This window comes from Marmota flaviventris, chromosome 8 (assembly GCF_047511675.1).
Source record: "Marmota flaviventris isolate mMarFla1 chromosome 8, mMarFla1.hap1, whole genome shotgun sequence".
Taxonomy (NCBI): Eukaryota; Metazoa; Chordata; class Mammalia; order Rodentia; family Sciuridae; genus Marmota; species Marmota flaviventris.
In genome coordinates, this window is record NC_092505.1 from 37,230,038 (window position 1) to 37,254,049 (window position 24,012).

The following is a 24,012-nucleotide window of genomic DNA, read 5'->3' on the forward strand; positions in this document are numbered from 1 at the left end:
ATAGCCTAACACATATGAAAAGCCAAAAGATAATTTGGTTCACTTTGCATTTGGAATTTAAGAATCCCCACCCCGTCCCTCTCTTTCACACAAACACACACACACACACACACACACACACACCACAGTTTATTTCTAAACAAAAAAAGAAAATGATGAAATTGATATATTTTTATTCAGTGCAACCAACCCAAAGCATACTAAGTAAATCTATCTGATTCCAACCAGAAATGTATCTTAGAAAACCTAAGGAGTTTCTTACAGTATTTCCTCCAGTTTAATAGCTGTGATGCTATTTATAGTAACCCCAATTGTTTCTTAAAAGAAAGCAAAATACTAATGATAAAAAATTGAAGAGAAAATTCAAATTTTAATTTAAAGAATTTTAAAAATATTACTTAATTTTGAAAACTATATTGAAAGACAAAATGAGATAATGAAATGCTATAGGACCTCTATCTTAAGTCATCTTAATAATCTCCAGAAAACACATTCTTAGAATAAATATTGATTAAATACATCAGTGTTAAATGATAATATTTATCAGCTTAATCTCAGTAAAGAAAAAAAAAATCAGCTCAATCAATCATTTTTAACCTAAAGGGATCCTGATAAAATCCAAGTGCCACTCTCTTGTTCAGCTTCTCATGTACACAAACTGTCAGGTCAGAGGTGAAATGAAACATGTTTCAACATTTTCTGTCATTCAGGAATTATGCATTAGCATTATGTTAAAAGATTGCCCTCTAGTTACTTTGTTGCACAGTTACTCAAAATGGGCCCCGTGACTCTACAATGAGAGTTTTAAAGAGTGACATCAGGTGCCCATATCCTTGGGGGCAGAAGAATGAGGTAAGTCAAGCCTTGCTTCCTTCTCACGTGTTCCTCCTAAACTTCCTGAAAGCAACAACCTCCAGAGCCTCCTGGACATTCTGCTCAACTCTGTCCTTTCTAGCCAGGCTGTTCCTGAGATATGCCTTCCTCGTCCTTTTTTCCAAAACTGAGTTGCCCCAAGCACACCCTATGTAGCTCAACTAACCAAAAGATAGTGGCTTTGCAACTACAAGAAAAGGAGAACAAAACACCAATAAGTTTTCCATTCAGCACAGTTTTAAATATGTGACGTACTCTGCCATCATTTGATTTGTTACTCATTTCTACACACAATCTCTCTCTCTCACTCTCTCTCTCTCTCTCTGTGTGTGTGTGTGTATAAATTAATGCACAGACATATTCAAAGCCAATGTTTTTATTTGGATGGGGATAAGGTTACAATCAGATCATTATGTTTTCTTAACTGAAAATCTCTAATTCCTGATAAAAAGTATAGTGAGATTGGAATTAATTGATGAGATGATTTGTGAAATAATGTACAAATATTTTCTCTAATTAGTTTAAGTACAAAACACATAAAGTACTCTATCTTCATTAGAAGATATACATTCAAATTATGGCTGTTGTTTGATTGTCACCTGACTTTGTTCATCTAATATGGAATATCTTTTGTAGTCAGACATAATTCAGTTGTAGCACTGTAGTATGTCTGAAGCATTGCAATAACTCCATGATATAAACTAGACCCTTTAACAGAGCTGGTCAGCAGCTCCTTTGTAAAGTGTCATAGTCACTACTATTAACATGATCAATAGCCTTTAGCACCTATTATGTCCAAAACACTTTGCTTTGTGCCAGAAATATAAACTTTCAGAAAACAACACTTCTGGATAAAAACTCAAGATTGGTTTTCTACTTACCAAATGAGTGGAAACTTACTTAAGGAAAAGAGAAATGTCATCTGACTTTCATTGAATGCCTTGATTCAAGCTCTGTGCTGAATTACTCATATACATTATCACAAAATCTTTACAATAACCCTAGGACTTGAGTATCAATAAACACATATTACAATTGAGGAAGTTGATCTCAGAGAGATTTTAAGTTATTAATCCAAGATCGCATTACAACCAGAAACTAATAAGGTTTGGACTTGAATCCAAAATAAATAGGCTCCAAAGACTGCATTTTTCAACTTTGTGTAGTTTTCTCAATTAATATTAAATTCTTGCTGGCACACGCTACAATCCCAGCTACTCAGGAGGCTGAGGTACAAGGATCAGAAGCTTAAGGCCAGCCTGGGCAACTCAGAAAGAACCTGTCTCCAAATAAAAAAGGTCTGGGGATGTAGCTCACTGGCAGAGCACTCCTGGGTTCAGTCTCCACTACTGAAAAAAAAAATGTCACTAACTATCTCCATCAGATATGTGAATCTCATTTTATTTTATCTTCTCTTTAATTTTCTGTATCTTCAATTACATTTTGGGGCTCTCCTATGAATCCTACCCAGCTTTTTATGTTTATTTAAAATTGACTAATTCAGAACTAGAAACAACCAAGGTAAACTTCTGTTCACAAATGGAAAGTAAATCATGCATCTGAAATCAAAGAATTTTACAGAACAAAAGATTTTCACAATTACTTAATTCACCGCCTTATCTTATAAACAAGAAAAGTGTATCCAAAGGTTTCATACAACTTATTGCAATATTTGTTTCTCTACTGAAGTCTTGTTTTCAAATCCTGAGAACATAGTATAAATTTGGTTCCCTTAATTCAGTCATTCAATTATTTAATTTATATTTATTTTGGAGTTTCCTCATAGAAATGCATTATCTTGAGCATCAGGAAAAATGATGTGAGATAACTAGGTGTGATATTCGTAAACCTAGTGGGAAAGAGATTAAAAAGCTCTAAAATATATGCTCTACACTACCACTTTTCCCTTCTCTCCACATACAAAAGACTTTTGCTTCTCATTGCCCATGCTAGAGTCAATCTTCTGAGTCTTTGCACTAGCAGTTCCTTTTGTGTAGAATTATTTCCCCCTAAATAGTCACATGATGAATCCTTATTTCTTTCAGGTCTCTGTCCAAATGTAACTGTTTCAGACAGAGCTTCCATTATGGCCTGCAGTAAAGTAAGACGTTGCATGACATTTTTTTCTTTATTACCTGTTGCTAACACTGAAATATAAGCTCCACGAGTGTGGGGCTTCAGGCTGTCTCATATAGTCCCAGTACCAAGAACATCAACTAGATATGCTAGGAGCTTGTTAATATTTGTTGAATAAGTCAATGAATGAAACTGGAGATAGATTTGAAGACTGAATTGAAGATTATGCCAAGAAAATTCTAATTATGGTATTAAAATATTACCATTATTCACCCTTTGTATACTAAAAGGTGCCATCAGAGGTTTTCTCTAAATGTTTCAATGAGTCATGAAAATGTTATAGAGTTTTTTGCACAGAATACAACAACCCCTTTAAAACGTTTCTGGCTATGATACTATAGACAATTTCTCTAGACAATTTGGTACCCTTTTGGTTTTGAGTTTAAATGATTACAGGCTTTATATGCCAATAAACTTAAAGTAGTAGATATTGCAATAATTATTCTCCTGGAACTGATTAACCTGATAAGATTTCTTATTGATGCATCAAATTGTTTACTAAATAATCTGATTCACAGAAACATTCTAATTTTCACCCTCTAAAAATTATTTACCATGTGCTATCAAATAAGACATTGATTGATATCATAAGTGTCTTAGGTTTTCCAAGGACTGTTTTAGTTCCTGTAAGAAATCCATAGTATTTACTAATCAAATAAGCAGGATGTTTCCCAATTCACTTCTACTGAATCTTGGTATCTGAGTGTAATCCACCTTCCCCTATAGTCATGACAGAATAGTTTATATTTGCTAGAAAAAAAAAATAAGGAGGAAAAAGGGGAAAGGAAGGAGGGAAAGAGGAAAAGGTAAGAGGAGAGGAAGGAAAGAAGAGAGGGATGGAGGAAAGCAAGAAGAGTGAAAGAAGAAGGGTAGAAGAAAAGGAGGGAGGGAAGGAGGAAGAATGGGCAAGAATTAAAAAGGGGGAAGAAGGGAAGGGAGAAAAGCCCTGTATCTACAGATCTACAGATCAGGCTCAGCGATTCCAGGCCAGTTCTCTGGCTGTAATAGAGCAAAACCATTCCTCCGACATTGAGAAAGATATCAGTTACCTCTCACTTGACCTGCTTGCAAATGGCCAGCCTGTCCTTATCATGGGAATCACTCAAGACACTTGTTAAAATGTGATTCCCCATGTCTTCTTCCAGAAACTACTATGCTTCAATAGACTTGAGGGAAGTGGCCTTTGATTTGTTTTCAACAACACTAAATCAATGATTACCAAATTTGAGTTTGCCTCTCAATCACTGGGCATATTGGCTGAACACAAGTGGACATTATCCCAGAGTTTCTGATTTAGTAGATTGGGGGATGGGGTGGATAATTTACATTTCTAACAAGCTCCTTGTGATGTTCAGGGTTCTGATCAGGAACTTTGAGATCCATTTTATATGCACTTCTCATAACCAGGTGAATTTGTAAGAAACATCTGTACCACATTTCTCTGAAGCTACCATTGGATTGATGCATTATATTTTTCTAACCTTGTAATTACCATGAAAATGTCACCCAGTGATTTTTTTTTTTGTTAGAAATCAGATTCAAATAAATCTCTGTGTCCTCCAGTATAGAAGAAAATGAGAAGATGCTCAATCTGCACCGTTTTCTTTATTATGGTGAAACATCACTTTATATCATAGAAATGCTGCCAACAATGCCTAGCTGTACACTTTAAAGAGTTAATCCAAAATCGGCTGAAAAGCAAGCTATGGAGAGAACACAGACTGTGTCCCTGGGTCAGACTCAAATCTCCACTATGTCACCACGAAACACCTACAGGAATGGGCAATAGCTAGCTTTTTTTAGAAGAGATTCCGGCACGCCTATTATTTAGAGATCCAAAATTGGGCCATCGGGGCTTCAGGAATGGTGCTTTGCTTTTTGATTCGGCCACTATAAACTCAGGCCGGTTGCATTGCTACTTTCCATGAGGAATTTAAGGGGTGTGACTGCATCCTTTCCAACCCTGCATTCCACATGTGACAAAACTGATCCAGCTGTTTGTCTGAAAGAAATTCCTTGCTGTCCTTAAAAATTAAAAAGCAAGTGATATCCGTCCTCCAGAGGCAAGTCTCCAGCTGGAACCTGGTACAGGCAGTTGCGAAACAGAGACAGTGCCCTGGAGAGCATCTGCTTTTGAATTCTTACCTCGCCATAGGGGGGTTAGCCCCATCTTGCTTTTTGAAATGGCAGATTCTGGATGGAAGGTGCTGGCTTGGCCCAAAGCTCTTGAGAAGTGTTCATCCACTACTGACCCAATGTCTCCCTGGAAATAAGTGAAAAGGACACAGCGAGAGTTAAGGTACTCCATCTCGGCAGGCTGGTCTTTCTCCTCCTCCTCCTCCTCATCCTCCTCCTCCTCCTCCTCCTCTTGTTTGCTGGGAAGGGTGACTTCCAGAGAGTCCTGCATCTTGCTGTATACCGCTAACTTCTTCTGGGATGGAATAAACAAAACACAGTATCAAAGACCATTTGTAAAAAAGCATTAACCAGTTAACTTTTCACTTAAAAAAAAAAAGAATCTAAATATTAACATATGTTTGCAAATTGATTCTTCTTCATCTGCTTTATTCCATCTTTTCCCTCCCCAAACCAATTGCCTCCTTCCCACACTAAAAAAAAAAAAAAAAAAAAAAAAAAAAAAAAAAAAAAAAAAAAAAATCTACTATTCCAAATCAGTTAAAGGAAAAAAAAAAGCCATTTTAAAATTGTATATTTTCAGTGTCAGAATTTCATTTTTGTTTGTTTTTCTTTAAGTTAGTTGTACTACAAAAGATAATAATTTTTTAAAAAAAGTGACAGATTCCTTCTATTTTTTCTTCCCACTTTTGATTGACTTTTAAAGATGTAATCTTCAGTAGCATTATAGTTTAAAACAGGGAAGAACAGTGGATAGGAGATCTAACTTACTCAGGGCACGATGGAGAAGAAAAGAGCTTTTCATAAACGAAATAAACTAAAATAAAAACAGGAATGTAGCATCTTATAAAAGGATTTGGCAGATGTGCTGAACTCATTTCTCAAAAATCAAACTAAAATGACAAAATAAGTCTGTGTGAAGATCCATTTTGCATGGAACATATTTTTCAGATGTTCCACTTACCGCCATTACATAGAGAGAAAAAAAGATTTTATTGTGGCTTACTGAAAATAATACAAAATGCTGGAAAGGACTAACTTTCCAAATAAAAATGAGAAAAGCCTGATAATTTAAAAAATATTTTGAAATATATGATCATAACACCAATAACAATTAATACATATTAAGCCAGGTACTCTTCTAAAAACCTTGTGTTTAGTTCCTCATTTAATCTTGACAATTCTATTACATGGTTATTATTAGTATCTGTATCTTAGAGAAAAGACATTAAGGCATAGAGAAGTTAAGTGACTTCTCAAAAATCACAGAGCATGTTAGTGATGGAGGCAAAATGCATAATAAAACATCGGGGAGAGATGTGCATGCATATGCATTGCAGGGAACAGGAGAGGAATATCTAGGGTGGAAGAAAAGTCACCAATATGTTGTATTTGGTATTGTTTCTTTGAACAGTAAGCTGTAGTTTATTTTTTTATTCTTGCATTTTGATATTTCCACATATTTTTTTCACTGAGCATGTATTATTTGTATTATCAACTACTTCAATATGAATTAAATATACACTGTATTGTTAAAGCTTATAAAATGCATTATTTCAGTGACCAAATAATCATCTGCTTATTTGTAAAACCCCATCCCTTCTCATATCATTTTTCTTATTTCAGGAAAAAAAAAAAAAAAACAACGAACAACAACAACAACAACAACAAAAAAAAAAAACACATGCTAGAAAATGAGTGTGAATAGACAAAACTAAACTAAATCATTACAAAATACTACTCGTTAGTTCTGCAAATGTTACCAAAACACGTAACCTAGATTCTATGTTTCTAATGTAATTACTAGATTCAAAATCCATAGCACCAAACTATAAATGATGTTCTTTTGTGAGGCGGGTCCTGGATGTTTAAACACATTGTGAGGTGTGGTTATTAGGTTGGGGCTCTTATTTACACAATATATGTGTTGCTTTTAATTTAAACTTTGTGTCATTGTGGTATCATTTGTTAATGAATAGATAATGAATAGCTAATTGCAAAGACTGCCTGATATATTTCTTATAATCTATTTTTGCACAGATTTAAGCCTGTTTAATTTTACTTGAATGGTAAAAACAACATAATAACATAGATTATGTATAAAAGGAGGGGGTTAAACTAAATCAGCTCTAAAGTTAGTCCTAGTTTCAAATTCCATTAAAAAATTAAACAGATATTGTGATCAATTAGTCAAACCACAGTGCTGTTTCCTAGTGTGTAGATATATATTTATTCAAAGCATGCTTTGTTGAAGGATATGCACACACTTTTTCTTGAAGAGTCTGGCATACTAGAAAGAAGCACTACATTTTTATGGAAGGGATATTAAAACTGATCTACAAAGCAGCTTCACTGTCCATAGTGTTCATTATAATCTGTGAAACTGATTCTCAGCACAATTTGTGAGAATCAGGCTATGCATATAAAAGGTTCACTTGTTTAATTCTAATATGTATTCTTCAAGTAAAATAGCCTTGGCTGTGTTAATTATCCAAATAAAGGCAAGAGTTTTTTTTTTTTTTTTTTACCCTCACTTATCAAGAATTAATTCTTAAGTGAAATAAATTTAAAGTTATATATACTGAAAACAAATTTGAAAACTGCATATCCTGATACAAATGTAAAATATTGTGATCAATAACAGGAATCATAAAATATTTTAATTTGTAATTGATGGCTGTTGAATTCAAGATACAGATTTTTCAATCTATTTAAGATTACATAATTTTCCAAATGCTGCACTAGTTTTGTGGGGTTTTTTTCTGTCAGTTATTGAATGACTGAATGCAAATAAATTAATGCTTGAACTCATATACTTTTCAATATACATGGGCGAAAAGTAAGCAAAATCTGCCCTTGTATCAAAACAGCTGTCACTCTAGTTTTTAAAAATCATTCTTCTGCTCATTCATGCATTGATTCTCTATATCCTTTATATTTCACACACATGTAATATCTCTGTTTATATTCTTATAAATATACATGTCAAAATACTTCATTTTGATATTGCAAACACTTGTGGTTCTAAAAAAAGGGAGCCTATGATGTTCCTATCAATAAGCAGTATTTAAGAATATTTATCATTCCCATCTGCACTTTTTTTACAATAAAGTGGATTAAATTTTCATAAAATATACAGAACCAATTTAAATATTTATATCTCCAAAACTCACATATTTATAGCCTCACAGTTAACATCACTGTTTAAAAGAAAAATTTCAAAGTATCCAAATGACCTGACAACTACCTGAAATGCTAAATATGAATTAGTATAAATTTTTTAACATTAATTGTGAGCATAAAGAATACAAAAACAAATTTTAAATAGAAATGAACTCATATGCTGACATTCACACCACACTAATTTTCTTCTTTATAGACTCTTGAGCTTAACTACTTTCTTATATCTGTGCTTTGGTGATTGTAAATCAATGATTTGCTTTTTTTTTTTTTTTTTTTTTAAATCCAGCATACTACTTGTGTGTGCTTTTGCCATACTCTGTATTCACCAATGTTTACTTTTTTGGAATGAAATTTCCCTAGAGTTACATTCTTTCTTGGGAATCATATGAAATGTAAAATATTGATATGGAATCTAATATGCACAGAACATAAACTTCCAAAATCAAATTAGAAATGTAATCCACTTATATTATTCCCCAAATACACAATCACTTCCTAATAACAACTCTATCTCATAAGTATTCATAATTCCCTCATAAGCCTCTGAAGAATTGTTAACAGAAATCAAGAAGATGTCAAAGGTGGCCTTAAAGACTACAATCACTTTACCTAATGCACATATATGTCTCACTGTCACTGCCTAGTAATGACAATATTTCCCCAGGTAATATTACTTTGGAGTTAGGTAAGGCAATGAATGGGTTAACTGACATACAGTGAAAGCTAACTCACAAAGGTGTAAAGCAGGAGAGTGAAGGAGAGTTGGCCCAGGCAGTGCAAGCCTTAGCCACCACCTCAATGCCTGCCATTAGGCACAACAGAAACAAACTGCAGCAGGAATGTGCAGGGGAAAGGATTTGTCTGACAAGAGAAAGACTTCCATGTCAGGAGCCAAATACCACTAACTCCCCAAGGCTTAAGCCTGCAAAATGCCAAATGATTACTGTGCATATGTGGAAACTTTTTTTCCTAAGGAAACAAAAGTATTTTAATGAATCACTGCAATCATTGGATATTTAGAAATAGCTTTTTCTTTTTCCTTCCTTTCTTATTTTTTAAAAATTTCTTCTACTAGCTCTCTTCTTTAAATGCAAGGATTTTGGGGGGTTCAAAAACATGAGCAGTGCTTTTAGAAAGAACCATTGGCTTTTAGTAAATGTTTCAAAACTGTGAAGCTCGTAAGAGCAGCACATTGCTCCTTCATCATTTTTTTTTTAATTTACTTTAATAACAGAGTTCTAAAAATATCTCAGAGAGACTTGAGCTTTGAGATCTTCACCTGTTTGGAGGTGAATGGATCAGGAAATGCAAGGTTGGGTTAGGTTAGTAGAAACATGCCATAGACCTTTTATACATTTTATTTCATTTAATATCTCACTCTCACATGCAGAAATATTTTGCCAGAATTCCCAATTTACATATGCAAAATCTGGCTAATTTAGCCAGGATCATCCAAGTAATAAGAGGCAGACATGGGATTAGAACCTATTTCTGTATTAATACAAATCATGCGCTAGGAAAACAGATTGGAGAAGGTGAGTCTCAATAACATAACTTATTTTGATGGAATAAACAAACATAATTCCACGGTCAATATGGCATTGCATGACAACTAGGATAGTCTAATGTTATTTATAGCATTAAAAATTACATTATAAAAAGGGATATAGTTATTAAGTAATGCAATGCTCTTAAATATATATGCAAGTCTGGATGAAATGTAGTGTCTAAAAATGTACTGTCTCCTTGGTAATCGGACACATAATCCACTGGTCTACAATTTTTCTGGAAATCCTATTTTGGAAATGTGAGAAGAGTCAACTTATAAGAAACAATCACCTCAAGATCCTCTGTTTTTTATTTATTTTTCTTAATCTGAAATGCTATTACTTAGCATAACGAGCTACTTTTGAGCACTGTGCCTCTAAATGATTCTGGTTATTATCAAAACTCCAACCTCCAAAGATGAAAACTTTTCCATTTTTATGATGTTCAAAAAATTGTGCCACAGGCTTAGAAGCAATTTCAAAATTTGCATTCCCAAAATGTTTTAAGCAATGATCACATCATTAGGGTATGTGTTTTTTCTCAAACCAACTACTTTGAATGAAACAACAGTTTCCATGTATAAATTTCTGGTATGTTTTTTATAATCCTTTGTCTAGACTTAGTGTATGATTTTTAAACAAATTATCTATTATTCATTAATTCACCTAATCGTCCATTGATTCCTATTTTGTGTCAGTAATTGCACAGAGGTCTGGAGATACAAAGATGAAAGGTGTAGCCGGTGCCTAAACTGAAATTACTCATGGTGGTTGGAAGAGATAGTAAGGATGATAGTATATTAAGTGGGCCTCCTGGTTTAACTACATAGTGAATTGTGTTATTTCTCCAAGGAGCTAATATTCAACAATTTTAAAAAAAGTAGGGAAGTAAACTATGAATTTTTTTCTAGTTTCTAAGGAGGCTGAAATGACAAAGAGGACTTGACCAAAACTAGTTCCATGAGTCTAAGCAAGCCACTGAGCCTTCTGACCCTTAGCTTGATCTTTAGAAACTAAGGAATTTTGACTTGATTTCATCTCAGCAGTCTCATCCAAAGCTATCATAATAACAACACACTGGAGCTCTAGACAGATTCACACTTAGATGTTTTTTACATTGGCTACCTCTTCTGATATTGCAGGATACTAGCCAAAAAAAAAAAAAGGAAAAAAGAAATCTACAGATTAAAAAAAAAAAAAAAAAAACTACTTCCTATCTAGACAAGGGTCATCTAGCCCAACTCCTAGCAATTAGTTATGGTTCTTCCTATATTTATCTTCATATAAACAAGAAAGAAGAGGTCTTCAGAATCCTCCTACTCCAGTCCCCAAGAACAAGTTATTTGGCATACTAAAATGGTATCTCTTTAAGAAGAAAAGACACCTGTTGAGTTTAGGTCATTTTTTTTTCCCTCTACAAATATTAAGAGACACGTGAAAAATAGTTCAGTTACCCCAGTTCAGACCACACTTATAAATTACTGGCACAAATCTGGTATCCACTGAAATATCTATAAATATGGCATTTATGAGTTGTTCTAGCAACAGCTGTTTGGATCTAATGGTTCGAAGCACTCTCAGGGTCTTCCTAAATGAGTAGTTAAAGCAGAAAAACAGCTGTTTAAAGAGGTGAATTTTGAAAGGCTCAGGGCAGAGCTTTGCCCAAAATTATTGCCTTCACTATCTTTGCCAGAGCCTGAAATTCAACAATTAGAGAGCCTCTGTTTCTTGAATTAAAATATTTTTCTGGAGATACCTTAAATTATTATCTATTAGCTGATGTATTCCTTTAGGTATTAAAAAAAAATAAGAGGTTAACTAGAAATAGGACCTGTGAGAATGAGATTCAAGTTAAGCACGCTGTTTTAAAATTATACTCATCTCACTGATAAACTTGCTTAAGGATCTGCCCTAGGCATCATATGCATAATTGTTTTACTCTCATTGAAAATTCTCTTTTTATAGATGGATACAAGACAGAAATACACACACTACTCAGCGGGGTCAGCTTAGTGTCTCTTCTGCAGTAGCCTCAAGAGATGCTGAGCAGAAGAGCAAGGTTCTTGCTCTAAACACCCACATTTCCCTTGCCATGGCTTGCATCCCTGCCATCTTAAACTTTTTGAGATTTTACCAAGTGCTAGGTGAAGTAGGACTCCCTTGCATTTAGTCAAAGTATCCTTCACTTAAATTTCTAGGATCACCATGTGGGTGTATCTGGCTTGTTAGCCAACATATCCTCACTCTGCATGATAGATTCAATCCTCCTCTTTCCATAATTATTGTATTCTCCATTCTGGTTGACTGCCAGAGCCAATAGTTCAGTTATTTGAAAGTTTAACTTTCCCTCTATCTTTGAATTTTTCTGGCTAGGAAGTTCCTGGGAACCCAAAGCCATGGGACAGATTAATCTAAGTCTTTGTAGTCAAGTTAATTTGTGTAGTGTGGAATGGTAGAGGCTGCTTTTTCTCAAAGGAGTCCTGTATGAATTCTTATAAATCCATTTAAGTCTTTGCTTACAATTTCAAGAAAATTAAATCCTCTGCCTTAAATAAGTTGACTGTATATTGAAACTATTTAAGTTATAATTGTATTCTTTCTTTTTAATGAATATAAACTTATGCTCAAATAGCAATGAAATACAAGGCACTTAAAGCTGATTGTTAATGCCACTGCCTGTAATTTCTTTTCAATAAATAAATGTTCATTTGCTAAGTGAATATTCTGTCTCATAGATAAAACATGCAACATGGATAGTAAAAGTCATTAGCATAATACAAATGCTTGCAAAAGGCCTTTGGAATGCCTAAACTTAAAAAAGTACACTACCAAGGACTTGGAAAGAATCTCAAACTTCAAGGCCAAAAATCCACTGCATATTAATCTTCTTTATCAAAAAAGTTGATTGGGGCACTAAAGACAAAAATAAGCCTATTGTGCAAGAGCAAAAAAGAGAGGAGAGAGAGAGAGAGAGAGAGAGAGAGAGAGAGAGAGAGAGAGAGAATATATAAAAGACTGAGAGACCACATGGTATGGTGGAAAGATGCTACACTGAGGCAAGGGGATCTGGTGGCCTTGATTTTTTCTCCAATCAGCTTTTAAATCTCTAACCAGGCATTTCAACTCTGTGAACATGCATTTTCCCATATGCAAAAAGGAGAGGGTGAAGTACTTTTTCCAGGGTTTTTCCATGACAAACAATCTCAGAGCAGTTTTATTACTTAACCAAGGTGGCAGAGTCCAGAGAAAGAGTTTGAAAAAACTCTACAAACTTATAACTGGAGCTTTGCTTCCCAAGGGAACTCTTTTAAGTGAAAGCACTCATGCAGATTCACCCAGCTGTTACCCTTGAAAAGCACAGAGTAAATATGTTCTAACTTTCACAAAGCCGGAAATGTGATTGTTAAAAACTTCTGAGCGTAATTAGAAATTTGGAGATTGTTTTCTGGTTTTGTCATCTTATTTATAAACTACTTAATTCTGAAAACTTTCCTTTAAGAATCTTCCTAATGTGAACATTAAGAACATGGTGTAGGGTGGGTAGACAACAGACTGTCTGCATTTAAGATGAGAAGTCCATGGGGTATGAAGGGAATCTATGATTTCATATCATTGCCTTCAATTTTTTCTGACACATATTTCGAAATTTTCTGTTGATTCCTACTGTCACTGCTAGTATACAAGTGCATTCCTTTCCACACACGTTCTGCAGTGTCATCAGCCTCCAGAGCATGTGCTAAGAAACACGAGTCAAGAGTTCTCCTGAGGAGATGTTAGGATAGATGAGTGAGGACAATGAAGAGATGGTGGGCATGGGTAATAGGTGGCTTAGCATCTCTCAGAAATACCTGGCACTGTACAACTCACTGTAAGATATATGCATAGCATGTAATTTATAGGATTTAATTTACTCTTCAGACACTTACAAATTACTTTGATTCATGTAGCCTACCATATGCCTCCATAACAGATTATAGGACAGCCTAGGTGTGTGCAGCTTTCTATATTTTTAAGACCACTCACCAACAACATATAATATGTTCTATAAAAACCTAAACTTAAAATATCAGCTGTTAGGGGAAAGGCTGAGAATACACTTGCTTGGAAAATAAAGTTCCGTTAGTTCAAAAAGAATTTTCAGTATATGATCATGCATTGAGAAGAAAAGCATACCTATGCTTAAGATTCATTATAATGATAATGAATCATGTTGATACATTAATTTACAAGGACTTCACAACTAGGGGTATAGCTCAGTGGTAGATTACTTGTCTAGCATTTGTGAGGCAAAAGCAAGCATTCGAGCACCTCAGAGCTATGCAGATTTGAAGGGAAAATCAGTGCAAAGATACATTAGGACAACTGAATAAAAAAATATAAAACTTTAATGTTCTCTCTCCTAGCATTTTATAAATGACCATTAAACTTTCTTAATTAAACTGTCAGACTTTTTATTCCTTTCCTTTTTATTTCCTCAATAAATAAGTTTTTCAAGAGCACTAGGAGTTGAAGCCCCATTTTTTTGTCTCACAGGCAAGATGCTATTAGGGGTCACTTCCCATGTACGGTGAAAACAATCTTCTTGGACAATAATGATAAAACCTTATGGAATGCAAAAACAACCAAAATATGTATTCTCGGATGACTGCATTAGGGCCAAGTCAATATTAGTCCCACTTCACCCACGCACCGCATAGTCTAAAAATGCTGTCAGCCTGATAAGAATTTCCTGATTTACTCTTTTCTCCAATAGAAAATATAGGTCATCAAAATAAACTCTTGACAGTAAAAGAAGAGTAGTCATACTTTCAAGTCTCTCTTTAGTTCCCTAGCCAGTCAAATGTCAAATAGAGAAAAAAAAAGAAAGAAAAAGAGAGAGAGAGAGAGAGATTTGAACAAGACATTTTAGTAAAAGCAACATGAAAATTCCAAGCACCCCTTTCAACTCAATTCTTAAGATCAACTCAGCCAAACTTCTACTTAAGCAATGTCTACAGGAGCTCAAATACAGTAGAAGTTGATCATAGTACAACATAAATGTAGACAACTCAGGTTTACAAAGATTTTTTTTTTTTTAAGTTCATTCTTCAGCTTGTTGATAGCTTTTAGTAAAAGAATGAATTCATTCCTCACGGAAAACTAATTTTATGATTGGTAATTTGTAATTTTTCTAATAATGGATTGCATTTTCTAACACAAATAAAGTATTACAATACTAATCCCTACACAGAGGTTCATTGAATTAATTTCACAACTCTACAAAAAGACCTTATTTGCAACTTCTAGCTCACCAGATTTCTTTAAGAGGGGGAACTATCTTTCTGAATATTTAATAAAGTTTGAATCTGTTGCTTATCTACACTCCAACTGTTAACTGAAGTCCTCTAGAGTTTCAGAGATGGAGGAAAAGAGCTTCATTCTGGACTGGATGTTAAAAATACCCCAGGGTCTCCTTGCCTCACTTATCCCACTTGAACTCCCATAGGTTTAAACCTCTGTTACTGATATTTTGCATATACCAAAGAAAAACAGCTAAACTAAATGTTTTAATCTGTTCATCCTCAGTACAAATTACAAAATGTTTCCCCATCCTCCTCTTCAAAAGTAATTTCACCTTGAAATGCTGAAGCTGTTGAATAGTACAAATAAATAAATAATAGCAAGAAAGTAGGGCTTCTTCCTTTTTCACCCTATCTGGTACAAGTTAAGTTGGTTCTGTGTTGCAGATGAATCTGGGGCATGTACCCTTACAGAATCAGTTGAATTTTACAGCCCCTAAAATTTAAATAGAAAGTCATAGTTTCTTTCCAAAGAAACCTATCAATCCAGGAAAGGAACAGAAGAAGAAATATAAAAATTCGAGGTGCGAATTAACTAAAGGGTCAAGTATGTAGAGCCACAATAAAACATTTGTTTCCTGAGAAACAAAAATCAAGGAAATCAGTAAATTCTGTCAATGATAATGCCCTAACCCCTAACTATATCTAGTTGCATTTAAGACTCTAAACCCCACAATCTGAGGAGGATCCTATTTTGGTACAGTCCCTTAACACACACATACATTTTTTAATGTAGTGCTAATTAAACCTTGTGGTGTTCAGTGAGTAATATCCAAGGACACCTAGTGTCTGATTCCACAGAGCCCTGGTCTCCCTTCTAAACTAGATCGTCTCCTTGTTCTGAGTCCCCCTTTAAGGATGCATTCAGTCGCCTAGCATGGCGGAAACCCAGCTTCCAGGGACTCAAGATTACCTCTGGAATGGGGAACACACGTTTCAACAGACCAAACACTGTTAACAGGCTCTGTGCTTTGATGGAATTAGAAAATGAATGAAGAACCTTGACATCACTGCCGTCTAAGTCACAGTCACAGAGAAAAGCTCTTCGAGAAGTTATAGAAACATTCAATATAGGTTGCATTAGGCCAGTGTTCCACCCTAAAATTCCCCAAAAAGTTCATGTCATGAGCTCACTGTTCAGGTAGCCTCTTATACCTCAGTGGCACACTTCGTTCTCCTAATCCCGAAAAACCTGGCTGGCACACTCTCACCTTTCCAAAGAAACAAAATATTTGATTTAAAGGAAGTTTACTCACATAGTCCTAAGTCAGATGCCCTTGGTGAGCTTCAGAGAACTGAGTCCTAAGAGTCAGGGTGGCTTTGAGGATCAGCCTCTGAGCTCTGGTGACAACAGCTCAATAAAGCCCCCAGCCAGGTAATGCCTCTTATCCCACCCATCCACCTGGCTGTTCTTCCCTCCCCAAGCCTCTCCTCCTATCTTCTGTTAGCTTTCTGCTCAGGGACGCTTCCGCAGGTCCCAGAGCATCCTTTGCGCCACCCGTCCCAGCCGGACAGGATGTCGCAGGAGCCCCAGACCGATACTCTCGGTGCCCCTCGCCCCCGCCCCCGGCAGGTTGCCTGCTCGGTGACTCACCTGCTGGCCAGGTTGGGGAGCCGAATGATAGCAAGCTGTGGGGCAGGTTGCAGCTGCCACAGGGTTGGGCAGATACTGGGGCGCTCCATACGGCTGGGGGTGATACATCACCTCCGCACAACTCATGGCAGCAAGGGCAGCGGCGGACCCCGAGTTGCCGCCGCCGCTTTACGCGCTGGCGCGAGGGGCGCCGCTGCCACCGCCGCAGCTGCTGCCTCTGTGGCTGCTCCAGCTGCTACTGCGGCGAAGGCGGGTCTTCGGCGGCCTCCGGCTCCGCGCCGGGAGCGAGCTCGGGAGGGGTTGGCAATCAGCGGCGGCCCATGCGCGGGCACCTTCATCTTCAGCCCCTCCGGGTGCCCCCTTGCCCGAGCTTATATAGCGACTCCGGGACGCAGCCGCCCGCCCTGCAACGGGAGCATGACAGTGCTGGGTTCCGGAGAGGGCAGCGATGCCCAAGGCAGCGGCAGCCACAGACCTGGCCCGGGTTAGGTAGCCCTGGGGAGCCGGGACACTGGTTTGCATATACACAATGCACGCCCGGGGCTCGTCCTATCACCAGCGCTAGCTGCTGGGCGAGGACCGGGAGGCGGGGGCACGGAGGGAAGAAGGTTGGGGAGGAGGGGGAACGCTTCACCTCCCCAGGCTCTGACGCCGAGCTTTGCAAAGTTCCCTCAACTCTGTCTGCGGAGGGCGGGTCGCCCAGCAGGGGGACCCTGGAGAGGGCTGGCTGCGGATTGGAGCGAAGTTTGCAGCCCTCTCCGCCTCCCAGCATGGGACGGTGGTGGGAGGAGAATGGTATGCTAGAGGCTGCGCGCCCTCAGAGTTCCACAGGATCCCACCCAGTCTGTGTCACCTGGACACCAGGGCCAGAGCTTCGCAATTCCAAGAAGCTTTTACAGGGCGCATCAACACTAGACCCAAATGGAGGTCAAATGTACAAAGAGGTAAAACCTCGCAGGCGCAAAATAAACTGAGATTAGTTCCAAACATTAAAAATACCCCGAAGTGAAAGTTAATATTATCCCAAGTGCTCACATGCCAAGAATGTAACGCGGTTTTCTACAAGCAATTCCGCTTTAAATTTAATCTTCATGGTAAGACATTCCTGTGGGATGTGTACCTTTTCTGGCTCTTACCACCTGGTTTCCATAGAGCTCTAGGGGGAAAAAAATTGATCAAACCCATTCAGCTACTATTTAAAGATGTATTGATTTGCAAGTGGCTTATAAATCCTCTCCAAAAAGAAGAAAAAAAAAATGTTTGTAGGAATATAATTGTTTTCCGATATAATCAGTTTTAGAAAAGAATTATACATATTTTATAAATGAGCAAACTCTAGTTCTGACCTTTACCTCTTTTATGACACACAGTGATCTCTTGGTTTTGATCTGTCCTTTCTCAGAAGAAAGTCAATTTGGATGTCAAATGAGCTGATTTTGTCATGGACTAAATAGCGTCCCTCACCAAAAATTCACAAGTTGAAACCTCAGCCCCCAATATGATTGTATTTGAACACAGGCCTTAAGGAGGCAATTAAGAAGTCATGGCTTTGGGACTTATTGGACAGACTGGTGTGCTTACAAGAGGAAGACACCTCAGATTGATATCTCTCTCTCTCTCTCTCTCTCTCTCTCTCTCTCTCTCTCTCTCTCTCTCTTCCCCCACCCCTCCACTGACAGAGAAGAAAGTCCATATGAAGAGTCAGTGCCAAGGCAGCTGTCTCTACAAGCCAGGAAGAAAAGCCTAACTTAAAATCAACACTGCAGGAGGATCTTGAATTTGTAACTTCCACAACTCAGAGAAAATAAATTTTGTTGTTTAAATCACCCAGTCTGTGTGTGGTATTTTTCTTATGCCAGACCCAGCATACCAATGTACATGTATAGTTCTAATATATTGTTAATCTTTATATCCTCTCACACAAATGCACACACACAAAGACATAAACTATACATAAACTATAAAATTGAATAGGAACATTTTGCTACCCCATAACATCTCCTATTAATTCATTCATTTTATCATCCCTTGATTCTTAAAAATATATTTATCAGGGACTTACACTGTTAGACCTTTAAATTATGCTTTTTTAGCATTTTTATCAATAAAATAAATACAAATTTACTTCAACTGTTTATTACTGTATTTTCCCAAATTTACTCTCCTTGGTTATACCCCAGACTCATCTATTTGGATTCTTTCTAGACCACTCTACACAGGTGCTCCATAAGGACTTTGGTCATGATAGCACTGATCTCCCCACACCCCAAATTGATCCTGCTTTCATGTCTATCCCAGATATTGAAACATCAGTGATCAACTATACCAGTAGACAACTTAGAATCTTCACACACTCCTTTCTTCTCCTCAGAGTCCCTACCTCCAGTCTTGGAGTCCAGTTGATCCCAAATCTTACATTGACGCTGACAAGCTGACAATCTCCTCTCCTTTCCTTACTCTTGTTGCTATGATCTTGAGTTTCTCAGTATCTCTTCCCCAGAATTCTGCAAGAGGCTTCTTGCTGATTTTCAGGCCTCATGTACAGATCCATTCTGAGCGATTTTTATTTATTCTTTTATGATCCAAACACAGCAAATCAAACAGATCAATGAGGTTTTATCCCTTTTAAAAAAATCATAGTAGCTCCATAAAATGTGTCATTACTTTTTTTTTTTTAATCTTCCAATCATGGACTCTGCCTTTGTGACTACCATGTAGTCATCTGAATCAAGAGCTCCCATTCTAGGTAGGATCCATAGAATCTTCTACCACTATGTCTTTTTATAGGTGTGCAGAACATCTGATCCAACAGCCTACTTCCTGTCTTCTTCACTTGCTAATTCTTTCTTGCTCTTCAAGGAACCATTTTTTTAGAAGATCCAATGAAGGGTAGCCTTAATGCCTCTATTCTCAACAGACACTGCTCTTATTTTACTAATAATCAATTACTTGACCTGAAACTGCTTATGTGCTTGTCCTGACAATAACTGTTTGAGAGCTGAGACTGTGACTTCTACTTCTGAATCTCAACCCTATAAAGTGTCGCTTAATAAATATTCATTGAATAAATTATAAAAAGGAAGGAATAAAAAACATTTTAGAAGAATCTAAAAAATCCAAGCATATATGAAATCAATGAATGTTAAAACGGTGAACATGTTTCTGCTTTTCTCTCAAATAAGAGAATGAGAAGTTACTGGTGGTAGAAAAAATTCAAGACCTATAGGATAAAGTGACTGAATTCAACCACAAAGCTAGGACAGCCTCTCAAAACACTTAATAGCTCCAACTTTTTCTTCAGATAATATAATTATAATTAATTACATTTTCCAATGATGTGTTTAATGTCTATCTCCTCTACTAGAATCTTGCAGAGATCATTTCTATCTTATTTACTCCTACATTTAACATTTACGAGGTTGATTGAGAAACCAGAACTAGATTAAAGATATGATATTCCCACTTGTGGTACTTTCCAAGTGCCCAAAGGTCTTGCAAATCTTCATTTTGTGACAAAGATATTGTTCTTAGGTCCTAAAGTCATGGACACAAATGTCTGGAAGTAGTTGATAAAATCTTCCTACAATGTAATATCTTTTTTGATAGCTTCCCTTTTTATTGTTGAAAGAAAAAAATGAGAAAGTAAAGATAAATTCTGTCTAGAATTAGAATCTAAAGAATAAATCATTGCTAAGAGTCACAGCCAAGTAATATGATGCATGACATTTTTGGTTGAAAGGTGACGCCAGCAAGCCATTGAGATGATATGATTATGTTAAGATCTGCATTCATATGGATATTGGACTCCTGCTGTCCACCTTGGCCTGCTAGGGGACTCCTGGAGAGTTCCCATTGGTTGGGGAAGTGCTGTAGGAGGGAATTCCCGAGGAGGGACTTCCTGTTGGGGTCCGGGAGAAGGCCTCGTGGGTTGGTCGGAAATCTTCCCAGGAGCGTACGGGGCATTGGTGGCAGTTTCAAAAATAAAGTTTGTTCCTGCTTGAGTGGCTCGTGATTTTGTGCCCAGCCAGACTGTGGCAAATCATAGAAAAGAGAGAGAAAATATCTTGTCAAAGACTGTAGTATTAGTTGTCTCCTTGGTAAAAATTAAGATAATTCCTGTTAGAACTAAGTTAGAATTCTGGTAGAAAAGGAGATATGTCTGACTTATCCAAGGTATATGTTAAGGGTTTTAGAATGGAAAAGAATCAGAAGAGTCATTTAGTTTAAAACATCTTGTTTCATAGATAAGTGAACACATAGCCTGAGAAAGGTCTCATAATGGACTTGTGGTAGAACCAAAGCCCCAAGTCTCTTGAATCTTGATTCAATTTTCTTTCCATCATCACATGATAAGGATATATGAATAAACACCACATAATAAGGATATATGACTAAACACTTCTGTTCACATTTATATTCACATTATAGATGTGTATGCATATTCATTTATGCAAATGCAAGCATGCATACATGAAAAAAAAAGAGGTTTCCTATTATATTATCCTTTGGTCACCTTGGAATGTGTGGGCAGGAGTGCAGACCAGTTGTATTTAGCTGTGTATAATGAGTCACTCAGATCAGATAATACTATCTGACCACTGCATTCATTGTCATCGCTATTATGTACAAGAGTCACAATTGCGTGGAGAGAACAATGAAAGGTAATGCAATTTTATGAACTTCTCAGCCAATGTTTCTCAAAGTTTGCCCTCTGGTATTTTCTTCTCTTTCTTTAGCACTACTTACCTTCTCTTCTGATTGAATCTATATATGGAACCAAATCTTACCTGGTCTGATATTTATCCCTCTACTTTTTTCTATCCCAGTCAGTGTAATACTAATAAAATACCCAAATGACCTGAAATGTTCCCAATTCTTCAGATTCAGTAATTTACACCCACTATATTTTAAGACTCTACCTGCAAATTTTCCTAGAATGTTCCCAAATTTTATAGCTGACATTTAGTGAGGTGAACCTCCCATTTACTTATTCATTTATTTATTTTAATTTGGAGAGGCAACTTGAACTGGATTTTTCTTTTTTATATATTTTATTTTTTAATATATATTTTTTAGTTTTAGGTGGACACAATATCTTTTTTTTTTTAATTTTTATGCGGTGCTGAGAATCGAACCCAGTGCCTCACGCATGCTAGGCAAGCACGCTACCACTTGAGCCACATCCCCAGCCCTTGAACTGGATTTTCAATTATCTCTTGGGATAAGCTAGGGTCAAAAGTGGGGGAACTTCTTTTTTTGAGTGATGACAGCCAGCCTGCTTTTAGCTTGGGGTACCAATGTAAGAAAACATAGAGGACCTATAAATACATTTGCATGGCTATCCCAGGCTATATTTTTCCAAATCCTCTCCCTACCTATTCCAGCCACTAAACAGCGACTTTGAGGCAGCCTCTGGCCTAAGTTGAGCCCACTGATAAACCAGTCTGCTCTGGGCTCTGAGGATATGGGTGTCCATCATTTGTGTAGAGGTTCAGCAGGTTATGAGTATCAAAACATGGTTATTTTAGGCAGAAAAAATGATCTGCTAGAGTTTTCCATAGTCTAATATCTGGAATCTATGAACACGTTATCTTACATAGTTAAGAGAGTTGAGATTATTGATGAAATGAAGATTGCTATGGAGAAAATTTTAAGATAGGAAGATAATTATGATTATCAGGGTGGGCCCAATGTCATCCTAAGGGCTCTTAAAAAAAAAAAAAAGAGGAAGGACAGAGAGGAGTCAGTCTCACATTGATACGAAATAAGGTAAAAGACTCCATAGGTCATTGCCGACTTTGAGGGCAGAAAGAAGGGAATCAAAAGCAGAGGAAGAGAGGCAGTCAACTGAAGCAGGACAGGGAGGAAAATGGAGTCCTCTAGAGTCTCCAGAAATGCATGCAACCTTGCTGACATCAGTAACAAGCTGAAGCTTGGGATTTCTGACAAGATATGAACGTAAGATAATAGATGTGCTTTGTTTAAAATCACTATGTTTGTGGTTACTGGTTATAGCAACGATCGGAGAATGATACAATAGTTTCATGGGGCAAGGGTCACTAGAAAGGAGGGCTCTAGAGGAGCAAATTCCCTTGGTCCTGCAGTGTTCCATGAGGAGATCTGCAATGGAAAGGTTAGTGAGAGGGACTCTGAATCTCAGAGGCCAGGGAGAGATTCTGATTGCCTGGATCTTAAGGTGGTACCAATGCAATAGAAAATAAAATATGAATTCAAAATGTATAGGCAAATAAGAGCTTTTTATTTTGTGTCCTTCACATCCCCTGCCTTAAACGGTCCTCTTCAATGCCCACAACTTCATGGTACTTATGCATATCATCTTAACATTTGTCACCTCCTGTTTATTTCACCAGTCTCAAATCTTTAACATTTAACTTTTGTTCACTTTCTTCCTTTTCACAACACTCTTCTGCCCCATCTCACCACCAAAAGTCAGTAAGATCACTGGTAATTCACATGTTAAAAAATACAAAGTTGATTATTTAAACCTCATCCTATGTGATACTTCATAATGTTTGATATGGTGGATTAATCTCTCCTTAAATTTCTTCTCCTGACATCTGTTTTTGACATCCTCCTCTTTTAATCTGTTTTCCTCTACTCTGACATTCTTTCTGCTTTCTTTGTTCACTACCTAAACTTTAAATATAGAGTTCCATAGTGCATATGGTCCTTTCTCATCTTATTCTATACTCTCATCCTAAGAGATCTCATGCATCTTTGAATCACCCCTATATACAATATCTTAGAAAATTAACCTCCCACCCAGAGGGTTCCTCAGACCACATGACTTGAAGACATGCTTCCCTATGGGGGTTCTGAAATCAATAAATAAGAGCAAATATAATCATGCATGGCCCAAAGGAGTATTTTGTTTTATATGTTTATTATATATATATATATATATATATATATATATATATATATATGTAATATTATATATAATAATATATTATAAATTATTACTTATGCATATTTGTATGTATTATAATATAAAAATGTACTGGGATTGAACCCAGGGGCACTTTAGCACTAAGTTACATCCCCAGTTCTTTTTAATTTTTATTTTGAGACAGGATCTCACTACATTGCTGTAACTAACCTCAAACTTGTGATCATCTTATCTCAGCCTCTGGAGTCTCTGGGATTAAAGACATATGCCATCACACCCAAATGTTTATTTTAT

The 24,012-nt window shown here is 36.7% G+C and overlaps 1 protein-coding gene across 2 annotated transcripts in view; it reads right to left on the reverse strand.

Moving 5' to 3' along the window:
* The window catches only part of Vgll3 (vestigial like family member 3), a 46,366-nt gene extending 29,418 nt beyond the window's left edge, over window positions 1-16,948 (reverse strand). Inside the window, exons 1-2 of one of the 2 annotated variants that reach the window (XM_071615140.1) lie at window positions 16,809-16,948; window positions 5,155-5,437 (exon numbers count right to left, since the gene is read on the reverse strand). In XM_071615140.1, the coding sequence (XP_071471241.1) occupies window positions 5,155-5,437; window positions 16,809-16,934 (409 nt within the window). In that variant the 5' untranslated portion in view covers window positions 16,935-16,948. Of the gene's footprint in view, window positions 1-5,154; window positions 5,441-16,808 lie in introns of both variants that reach the window. The other variant, XM_071615139.1, reaches the window with a different exon arrangement.
* Between the last annotated feature and the right edge of the window lie 7,064 nt (window positions 16,949-24,012).